The following is an 11312-nucleotide window of genomic DNA, read 5'->3' as shown; positions in this document are numbered from 1 at the left end:
TATAATTTGTAATTTAAGTGATAATTGACTATAGCAGATTCAGAAAAGAGATAAGACCTATGCAGTTCAGATGGTGCCATGTCTACTACAAATAACAGTGTCTCTGGGAATCCACTGCCAGAAGATTAAGAACAATCACTAACCTTACTGCATGCAGAGCCAAATGTAAAACCCACTCCTTTATCCAGACAGTCCCACAAGAGAGCCTGCATTTTCACAGACTCATTCATAAAAACAAAACAAAAGCCTAAGCCCGTTTCTTGTTGTCAGGGAAGGAGAGGAGATTCAGAGAGCCGATTATTTTAATGGGAGGTGCTCAGATACCATGGTGATGAGCCCTGGATAGATAGATGAGAATGCATGGTGATGGTATGTATGGCAATGACAGATAGCTAGATAGGGATATTATTTACCTTTGCTTGCAGATTACATGTATTTATATTTACGATGTGTGCTAATCAGTCCAGATAAAAGGAATTTACAGTAACTGCTCCTTAGTCCAAACCTCAAACCAAATCTGAACTAAAAAAAATTGTATAGATTAAAAGTTTCAGCTGATTTAAAAATATCCCACAATATTTTGAAATGGTCAAACAAGGGAGGGAACCCCCCGCCCCCGAGCATATATATGATAGCCAAGGCATTATGCATTGACCTACCCATTCAATTCTAGACTTATATGTTATAATTAAGCTTGTCGGGAACCTTTGGGGAATTCTGGGGCATTATTCTGAATATATTCGAGCCTCCCACCTCTGTCTCATATTCTGTGGAGAGTCTGAATTATCTTTAAAGCAAATACAATCAAACAGTTATGAAAACACAAATATACTAGAGGCATATCATACTCAGATGAACCATGTGCACAGGGACTCAATGTGCATGGTTCTCTCCCACCCAACAGCAATTCCCCTCTTCTCAGGACTCATGGAGGGCTCTCCAGGGCTCTGGGGATCTGTGATTGGGGATCAGGCAGCAATGGGGCAGAAAGGATGGAGCTGTGAGATGCATGTCCCCCCACATCCAGCTGTATTAACTTTCATGCTGAGCCCTTTGCGTTGAAGAACCCCTTCACAGGAGGGTTCTAGAGATAGGTGCTGACTGGGGGAGTCATTGGCAGCACTGACAAAGACCTGGAGTGGAGTCACAGATGGCCCCCCCAAAAGATGCAGGGACACAATGGCCCCTTGCCTCTGAGAGATCCCTGAGATCTGCATGGAACTCGGGGAGCCTTCGGGACATATGGGCCAGGTCCCTGGTCTCTTCCCCAAAGCAGAATTCAGTGGCAATTCCCTGAGAAGAGAGTCACAGAGCTTCCTGGCCCCGATGAAGAAAAACAGAGATTCAGAGCAGGCTCTAGAGATAGCACCCCAGTACTACACAGCACACTCCCCATTTCCTCAGCAGCTATTCACCAGGAAGATTGCTCAGGACAGTTGGGGCCCTTACACAGCCTTCTTTGGTTAGTAGGCTGAGTCCTGTGGCTAGTAGGCATCTGGTCAACTCTCCAAGCCTGATGTGGGAGTGGAGGTGGTGCATGGCTGTGTGTGAGTCGGAGAGTGGGACAGAGAGAGAGAATGACTGGATACGTTAGAAAAGAGAACTATACTCTTGAGCTGGTGTCACAGGGTGCCTTCGCCATTACCCCATGTACTCAGCTGCCTGGCCAGTTTGTGTGGCGTCACGGCCACAAACACCTCCCCCCCCCCCGCCCCCCATGTTGTTATCTGTCACCAAAGTGTTTAGCAATTCCCTTCTTACAAAGTAACAATGTAATGCAGGCTTGCAGAAAAGGCAGGCTTCCATGCCACCGTCACTCCTTTGCCCAAGCTCCCCCTCTGAGCTTCCTCTTCCTCCCACTTGTATCCTCCCAGTTACCCCATTAGCATCACACAGGTGCTTACAATCCCCCGACAGAAGTTCATAATTGCCTCCCGCTTGGCCTGCAGCTTCTTCAGGCTGCAGCAATGTCCATGACCAGGGTGCTGCTGAGAGGGCCCTGTCCCAGCTGGGGACAGAATCTGAGGAGAAAACAGGAAGAAAGGAGAAGCAGCAAATGCAGGGGAGGAGGTAGAGGAGACACTTCAGGGTGTGACAGAGACGGACCCAAAGGGCTGGCTGGACGAAGAAGGAAAAGAGGAGTCACATCCTGAAGGCAATGTAAGAAAGGAGACTCAGTGATGGTGCCTGAGATCGGAAAGGAAAATCAGGAAAAGGGGAGTGGAGCCAGATGAAGAAGATAAAATAAAAGCACAAGAGATGTAGCAACTGGTATTTTTTAACTATACCGGCTGAGTTAAAGCGGTGCCCCCTCCTTCCCACCCCAGTGTGGATATAGCTAAATTGGTATAAAGGGGCTTATACTGGTAGCGTTAATATCCATAAAGGAAGGTCTTCAAGTCACCTTGATAACTGTGTCCACACTAGGCTTTGTACCTGGATAACTAGTTTGGTATAAAATTACACCCATGATGGACAGAGTTATTCCAGTACAAAATTGGTGTAGACCAGGCCTAAGAATGCCCCAAACACTAAAATGCAAACAATATAGACACTGTATACTGTTCCTAGGGTGGCCTGCTGTACTAGTCTAGCTTGGTGGTAAAGATGATGTGTATCACCATGGCTAGTCTTGCATCTAAGAAAAAATGGGGTAATCTGCTGGCGGGACAAAGAGAGAAAACAACATTCTTACCCAGGACCAGTGAAGTCACCAAAAGAACCCCAACATGGTGTTGCACCTTTGGCTATAAGGAGTCGGTGCTCCAAATAGAGAGTGAGGTTGTAGTTCCTCTCAGTTCCTCAAACTTCTTCCCTCTTCTTACCAGCATCACCTCTGTCATACCTGGCCAGAGTCTGAGCGAAATGTTTTCACTCAGGTTCCAGGGTCTCCTCAAACACTGCCTTTGTCTGATGAGAAAAGTTATCGTCAGTCTGTTAATGGCAGAGCTTCCCATAGCATCTCATGATCCATGACACCTCCAAGACGTTGCAGAAGTATAATTGTCACAAGTGTTGGTAAGATGGCAAATGTTAGATATAATGAGTGGGCCAACTGACTTGCCCCTGCACTTGTGGAAGTTGTCTACACAAAGTTGTATTATTTACTGGCAATTAGATTGTACCTTTCTTTAACAAGTATTTCACAGACTGAGTTGAGGGAATTATCACACAATGTTACCAGTGCTGTAACAGCTTGGCATTCTTGCTACTCTTTCTCACAGCCTCATCCACTTTTACATATTATGTTTGAAATACTGAAATGACCAAGAGAAAAGAAATATCTTGTCAAGGAGGGCCAGCAAGTCGGCATCTTGTCTGATGCACAAGAAAAAGCAACCACTTGACAGGATAATCTATTTAATGGCTGGGATGTATTTTTAATGTTTGGTTCTGCAGCCCTCTTAACTTGAGAAGAGAAGTGAACATTTTGATAACAATTGTCTCCAGGTCAAATGTGAATTGAATAAGTAACTCACCACCTAGTGGCTTTGGAACACCAACCACAGAAAACAATTCCTCGAAATAAGACAACAAAGATTCATGTTTTTTCTTCATGTTGTCACACACAGAACTGACATCTGTTGGCATGTCGGCTTATTCTGTTTCCACAATATGCCTTCTGGAGTATTCTGAAATGTATTGCAACCACACTTTTGTTGGGGTCCTCAGAAAGAATTGAGACATCAGATTTTTAGGCCATCAGATGGGAAATATGGATTCAGAAATGAGAATATTTTGATATTCCTATTTTTAATCAATGCAAATGCTTGGTCTTCTGCTTCAAGCTAACATTACCGAGAAAATGGAGCCAAGACTTTAAAATTTTAATAGCTGCAGAGACAGTGCTCCAACACCTCAACTTCATTGGAAGAACAAAATCTCCATCTTCATATGTGTGAGGGATTCAGTTTAGTTGGGAGCTAAAATTCTAAAAGACTAAAGGTGAAATCCTGGCCCCACTGAAGTTGATGAAAAAACTCTTTTTGACTTCTGTGGAGCCAGAACTTCACCCTAAGTTCATGCATTTTACAAGAACTAGAAATATTACAGAAGGGGTATGTGTGAGAGAGAGACACACACACAGAGGTTGTATTTGAGGGTCAAAATACCTACCTCTATTTATTATTTCTCATGTCCTTTCCACACTTTGGTTCATTGTTCTCCAGGTCTCCCTGGCAAATTGTATTTACGTGACAAGTACAGGCTGCTGGAGGTGCAGTGGTCTACAGTGCACTACGGTCTGTTTGAAAAGTTGAAGCTGGTTGATTCCTGAGTCAGCTGTACACTCTCCCCCTCACCTTCCCTGAACCCCCAAACACATCAGGCATTGGAAGGCTGGGCACCATCTTTCACAATGGAACTGGAAGGTCCAGCTCCTCCAGCATCAGCCCCTTGGGATGAATTATTAGCTAAATGGGAATGAAAACTTGGAAAGGAAAGAAAAAAATAAAAGGAAAGTTTGTATGTGACTCTGAGATTCTAAACCACATGTACACACACACATGCACCGACATAAACACAGTGTGCATGCACATACATATAAACATATTTGACTCCTTCTCCTTCTGCCTTCACATTGAGGCTGCAACCAAGTCCTGCCTTTTTTTTCTCCAGAACCTATAGGGAACTGTATCCTTCCTATCCGTTGCTACAGTGTAATCACTGCCAAAGCCTCTAGCTTCCCCTGAACAATTTCTGTGGTGCCATTACAGCAGTCAGTGGCTTACTGAAAACTGAATAGGTGGGAACAACGTAGAGCAAAGTAAATTTAACATCCAAATAAACAATCCAGGGGAGGCTCAATTTCCACCAACATGCCAGAGCATCCAGGGACCTCACAGTAGAGTTTTGATGTAGCTTAAGAACGTAAGAATGGCCTGGGAGAGACGAATGGTTGATGTAGCCCAGTAGCCTGTCTTCCAACAGTATGTGGTGTCAGATTCTTCAAAGGGGATTAACAGGGCAATTATTGAGTCCACTCCCAACTTCTGGCAGTCAGAGGTTTATGGACACCCAGAGCATGGGGTTATATCCTTCACAATCTTGGCTAATAGTCATTGAGGGACCTATCCTGCATGAATTTATATAATTCTTTTTTTAACCCAGTCATACTTTTGGCCTTCACAGTGTCCTCTGGCAATGAGTTCCACAGGTTGACTGTGTGTTGTGCAAAAAAAGTGCTTCCTTCTGTTTGTTTTTAACCTGCTGCCTATTAATTTAATTGGGTGACCCTGGATTCTTGTATTATGTGAGGGGTAAATAACACTTCCTTATTCACTTTCTCTACACCATTCATGATTTTATAGACCTCTATCATATCCACCCTTAGTAATCTCATTTCTAAGATGAACAATCCCTGTTTTTTTAATCTCTCATTTGACAGCTCTTCCATACCCCCCATCAGTTTTGTTGCCCTTCTCTGTACTTTTCCCAATTCTAAAATATCATTGTTTAGATGGGGCAAACAGAATTGCATGCTGTATTCCAGGTGTGGGCATATCATAGATTTATACAGCAGCATTATGATATTTTCTGTTTTATTATCTATCCCTTTCTTATTGGGTCCTAACATTGTGTTAGCCTTTATGACTGCTGCTGCATATTGATTGGATGTTTTCAGAGAACTATCCACAATGACTCCTAGCTCTCTTTCTTGAGTGGGAACAGCTAATTTAGACCTCATCATTTTATATATACAGTTGGGATTATGTTTTCCAGTGTGTATTACTTTGCATTTATCAACACTGGATTTCATCTGCCATTTTGTTGCCCAGTCACCCAGTTCTGTGAGATCCCTTTGTAACTCTTCACAGTCAGCTTTGGACTTAACTATCTTGAGTAATTTTGTATCATCTGCAAACTTTCCCACCTCACTGTTTACCCCCTTTTCCAGATCACTTATGAATATGTTGAACAGCACCGGTCTCAGTGCTGATCCTTCAGGGTGACCCTGCTATTTATGTCTCTCCACTGTGAAAACTGGCCATTTCTTCCTACCCTTTGTTCCTATCCCACGCCTGCCTAGTTTGCTTCAGAGCGTTTGGTGAGGGATCTTGTCAAAGGCTTTCTGAAAGTCCAAGTATGCAATATCAACTGGATCCCCCATGACCATATGTTTGTTTATCTCCTGAAAGAATTCTAATAGGTTGGTGAGGCATGATTTCCCTTGGCAAAAAGCCATGTTGACTCTTCCCCAACATATCATGTTCATCTGTGTCTGATAATTGGTGTGCAGTACATGGTACTTTGTCTATATTCTGATCCGATTAGTTAATAAGAAAAGTTACCAGATAAAGAAATATGGGTGTATCTCCTATCTTTACTGGAAGTACAATTTACCCACTTTGCTCACAGGCTTGACGACTACTATAGATGGTTACTGCAGATTTCCCCTTCAGACACCTCAAATCCACAACTGTCAAACAATCACCCTCATGCCGTACACTGTAATGGGAGCCCAGGTGTGTATCACTTTCTGTCTTGCAGCCTTATCCTGAACATAAAACAAGTAGACTCCTTAAGCACTGGTTTCAGAGTAACAGCCGTGTTAGTCTGTATTCGTAAAAAGAAAAGGAGTACTTGTGGCACCTTAGAGACTAACCAGTTTATTTGAGCATGAGCTTTCGTGAGCTACAGCTCACTTCATCGGATGCATAGCATATCGTGGAAACTGCAGAAGACATTATATACACACAGAGACCATGAAACAAAACTTCCTCCCACCCCACTCCCCCGCTGGCAACAGCTTATCTAAAGTGATCATCAAGTGGAGCCATTTCCAGCACAAATCCAGGTTTTCTCACCCTTCCCCCCCCCCCCCCCCCCACACACATACAAACTCACTCTCCTGCTGGCAACAGCCCATCCCCCTTTGAAACCCCTCTTTATAATGCGCATGATAATCAAGGTGGGTCACCTCCAGCACTAATCCAGGTTTTCTCACCCCCCCCCACACCTCTCCCCTTTTTTTCCCAAAAACCACACACACAAACTCATTCTCCTGCTGGCAACAGCTCATCTTACAATGTGCACAGCAATAATCCAAGTTTAACCAGAACGTCTTGGGGGGGGGTTTGCAGGAAAAAAACAAGGGGAGACAGGCTACCTTGCATAATGACTTAGCCACTCCCAGTCTCTATTCAAGCCCAAATTAATAGTATCCAATTTGCAAATGAATTCCAATTCAGCAGTTTCTCGCTGGAGTCTGGATTTGAAGTTTTTTTGCTTTAAGATAGCGACCCTCATGTCTGTGATTGCATGACCAGAGAGATTGAAGTGTTCTCCGACTGGTTTATGAATGTTATAATTCTTGACATCTGATTTGTGTCCATTTATTCTTTTACGTAGAGACTGTCCAGTTTGACCAATGTACATGGCAGAGGGGCATTGCTGGCACATGATGGCATATATCACATTGGTGGATGTGCAGGTGAACGAGCCTCTGATAGTGTGGCTGATGTTGTTAGGCCCTGTGATGGTGTCCCCTGAATAGATATGTGGGCACAGTTGGCAACGGGCTTTGTTGCAAGGATAGGTTCCTGGGCTAGTGGTTCTGTTGTGTGGTATGTGGTTGTTGGTGAGTATTCGCTTCAGGTTGGGGGGCTGTCTGTAGGCAAGGACTGGCCTTTCTCCCAAGATTTGTGAGAGTGTTGGGCCCACTGAGGCTGCAGTTCAAAATCTCAGGCTGGCTAATGAGCATTGGCAGATTTATCTATAATGAATATGCACTGGTAACATGCAATCAAGTGGCACACCCAGAGTGAATGCACCTGAAACACAGTGTAGTCCAGGTATAGGGCCAAATTCTGCCTCCCTCATGAAGCAACTTCTGATCTACTCAGGTTCTGTGGCGTTGTGCAGCAATGCTGAATTTGGCCTGTGCATTTATTTTTCACTTCATGCAGCCAAAATAAAATGGAGTGCGAATGGATAATAACCCTAGGTTCCACAGGAACTGCACAGCCAAGTAGACTGGTAATATTAGAAGAAACCAAATGCCCCACAGTGAGAATATACATACAAAAATACACGACCCACTTCCTTTGGGATCTCATATGATCTGAAAGGTGTGAGTGACTGTTGACTCTGCTGCTCCCTTATATGGAGCTCCCAAGACAAGGCAGGAGGTTGTTCTGTTATTGGCACCTTTAATTGGGTCTTCTTCAAACACCCACCATATCTTAGCTCAGTAGGGTACTTTGCTTGTGCCACTCAATTAGATTCATGTCAGTTTCTCCTTCCTGTTATGATGTAGGGCCCTTTTCGTTGCCACTGAGTTCCATTAAGTTCAGGGGAGAACTCTTCTGGTTTGAGGACTGCAAACTTCAGGATTCCAACTCACAGATAGTTGACAAGCCTTTTTCATAAGGCTCTTTTGGGTGAGGGATAGCTCAGTGGTTTGAGCATTGGCCTGCTAAACCCAGGGTTGTGAGTTCAACCCTTGAGGGAGCCATTTAGGGATCTGGGGCAAAAATTGGGGATTGGTCCTGCTTTGAACAGGGGGTTGGAGTAGATGATCTTCTGAGGTCCCTACCAACCCTAATATTCTATGATAAACTGCCTGAGTCAAAGAGGTTGATGCCAACTCAGGTATGTGATTTGGTTTAACTCTTGATTCACCAGTTACATAATACACTGGCAACCACATACAAAATAATCAAAGGTCATAATAATTTTTGAAATCCTTTCCTGTCACATTTTTCCCTGGGACAAACAATGAACCACTAACATTGACTTTGTTTGTTATTTAAGACTCAGGTGTCCAAGGAAAAGCAAGGATGTTGAAGGAGATCCAAATAGTGCTCTGTTTCTTTTTTGTCTTTGTCTTTGCCATGTTGTATGAAATCAGCCTGCAGTCTGGCTGCGTCTTGTCATGCATGCCTATTTCAAAGCAATTCCTGACGCAAGAGGATGTTATGAGCCAGAGCAGAAGCATCATCTTTGTAGAGACTACAGATCACCTTGAGCCTTCTCCGTTGGTTTCATGTTCTGTGGAATCTGCTACAAGGATCTACCATGACAGACCTGTTGTTTTCTTCATGAAAGGGCTGAACAATAGCACATGGCTGGATTTAAATTCCACTTACGCAGCCTTCTCACTTTTATCTGCTATGAAGAATGTCTTCATTTTTCCTCTCCAGATGGAAACTTTGTTCCAGGAGACACCTCTGCTGCCATGGTATCATAAAGTGAGAGGAAATGTTTTTGAACAAGATTTAAAGTAGAGGTGGTAGAAAATTAAAAGAACATTTTTGCACATTGTTTTGAAGATTTGAAGCTGTTGTTGTTTTGTTGCATTCAATATGGATCCCTGTTTCTTGATGATTTGCCATGCATTAGTCAAAATATTTATTGAAATTGTTATGGACATTTACCATTTCCTGATGACAGGAGGTGTGGTAAATGGAACATTTCAATAATGATTTTGATTAACCATTTTGATAAAATATGGTTAATCACCATTTTTTTCAAAAAAGGCAATGTATTGATAAAAAATGTTGCATTTGAAAAATTTCAGTCAGCGTGAATTTTAAGTGAGCTTTTAAGGTTTGTGAAAATGATTTCAGTGCTTGTTAAAGGTGTCAGACACAGCAATGAAAATGTCTGGGGACAAGCTCTAGAAGTGAGAGGGTCATTCAGAGGTCAATTTTGGGGGGAAAAAGGCAGTGATGCTCTTCCAAGCTCCAACCAGGCCTCTCAGAACTGTTGTTCAGGGAGTTCACACCCCTTTGAGTTCTTGTTCTGAGTCCTTTGAGTCCTGTCTGAAAACTCAGGCAGGCATCACTGCATTAGTTTGCACTTGTTCCATGTTTTCATGGATCTGTTGGCAACCATTACAGTTAAGGACTTCTTTATTTTATTTATTTTTAAATGAAAGCAGAGAGTCTGGAGAATAATCAGGCAGTTGGCTGCTAAACTGCTACACCAGCCCTCTGTGCACCAGCATAACTAAGGCCTGAATTTCTCTCTCACTTTTTATCCTCTTTAGAGAATGCCAGGAAAGACGAGTTCCAAAGCCCACTGAAGCCAATGAGAATCTGTCAACTGATTCCCATGGGCTTTGGATCAGACAGTGAGTGTGTACATTGAAATGGGGCAAGGTTGTTTTTGTGGAAATTACAGTTAATTATTCATATTCTCATTATTTCATAAATGTTGCATGTTTCCTTGGAGTTTACTGCACCTTGGAAACACCTGTAGAATCACATTGAACAAAACCTACAGCTGCTCTTGCCTTTTCCCAGCAAAGTTTCATAGCTGGGGGCGGGGGCGGGAGGGGGGTGGCCATTAATTTTTAAAGGGATTAAAGTGAGGATAGACACTGTTGAGAGTTTTATAGACTATATAGCTAATGGGATCAGGTGTTTCGAAGTGGAGTCAATTGCATCTCTATGATCCCTTTCCAACTCTGCAGGTAAATGCAACCCAGGAAAAATACTGGGTTCATATCAGCTCTGACGCCAGCAGACTTGCACTCATCTGGAAATACGGTGGGACCTACATGGACACAGATGTCATCTCCATCAGGCCTATTCCAGTGACAAACTTCCTGGCAGCCGAGGCTTCCCAGTTCTCCAGCAATGGGATTTTTGGCTTTCCTCACCATCACTGGTTCATTTGGGATTGCATGAAAGATTTTGTTCAAAACTACAATGGACGCATTTGGGGAAACCAAGGACCCATCTTAATGACGAGGAGGCTGCAAGCCTTGTGCAACCTGACCAATTTCCATAATGTGGAGGATCAGAGCTGTCAGAACATTTCCTTCTTACACCCTCAGCGTTTCTACCCCATCCCTTACCCAGCATGGAGGCAGTACTACAAGGTTTGGAAGAAAAGCCCTGACTTCAACAACTCCTATGCTTTGCACCTGTGGAACTTCATGAACAAGGAACACAAGACTGTGGTTGCAGGAAGTAACACATTAGTGGAAAATCTGTACAAAACATACTGCCCCACCACTTATAAGGCCCTTATTCAGGGCACAGAAGGCAGTGGTCATATGCAACGAAATAAGACTGAATGACTGGATCTAGCAGAACGAGGTGTCCTTTCCAGCCCTGATAGTCCTGTGACTACAATAAACTGCACAATGTGTACCTCCTCTTAGTCAGTGACTCAGCCATTTTCTGTCTGCAGCCCACTTCGTAGGAAAGAATCTCTCAGAAACCACCTCTTCTCCCAAGTTTCCCCAGGACCTAATGAAATGTGTAGGAAGGTGGGGGTGTAAATATCATGTCATCACCAATTACAAGTATGTTTTGTCCTGTAGGGTAAAATTTTCCAAAGTATCTAAGTGATCTAGGAGC

General features: G+C 43.4%; 1 protein-coding gene across 1 annotated transcript; it reads left to right on the top strand.

Moving 5' to 3' along the window:
- The first annotated feature begins 7738 nt into the window (after positions 1-7738).
- Positions 7739-11029, top strand: LOC102947217 (alpha-1,4-N-acetylglucosaminyltransferase). The gene is made up of 3 exons (XM_007056974.4): positions 7739-7793; positions 8755-9191; positions 10418-11029. The coding sequence occupies exons 1-3, from the start codon at positions 7739-7741 to the stop codon at positions 11027-11029; spliced, it is 1104 nt and encodes a 367-aa protein (XP_007057036.3).
- The last annotated feature ends 283 nt before the right edge of the window (positions 11030-11312 follow it).

The sequence above is a fragment of the Chelonia mydas genome, chromosome 9 (genome assembly GCF_015237465.2).
Source record: "Chelonia mydas isolate rCheMyd1 chromosome 9, rCheMyd1.pri.v2, whole genome shotgun sequence".
Taxonomy (NCBI): domain Eukaryota; kingdom Metazoa; phylum Chordata; order Testudines; family Cheloniidae; genus Chelonia; species Chelonia mydas.
This window is presented reverse-complemented; position numbering and strand designations above follow the sequence as displayed.

Coding starts and splice junctions, on each gene's coding strand:
- LOC102947217 (XM_007056974.4), top strand. CDS start 7,739: ATGCAATCAAGTGGCACACCCAGAGTGAATGCACCTGAAACACAGTGT. Junction 7,794..8,754: donor TGAAACACAGTGTAGTCCAG/GTATAGGGCCAA, acceptor TTGTTATTTAAG/ACTCAGGTGTCCAAGGAAAA. Junction 9,192..10,417: donor TGCTGCCATGGTATCATAAA/GTGAGAGGAAAT, acceptor CCAACTCTGCAG/GTAAATGCAACCCAGGAAAA.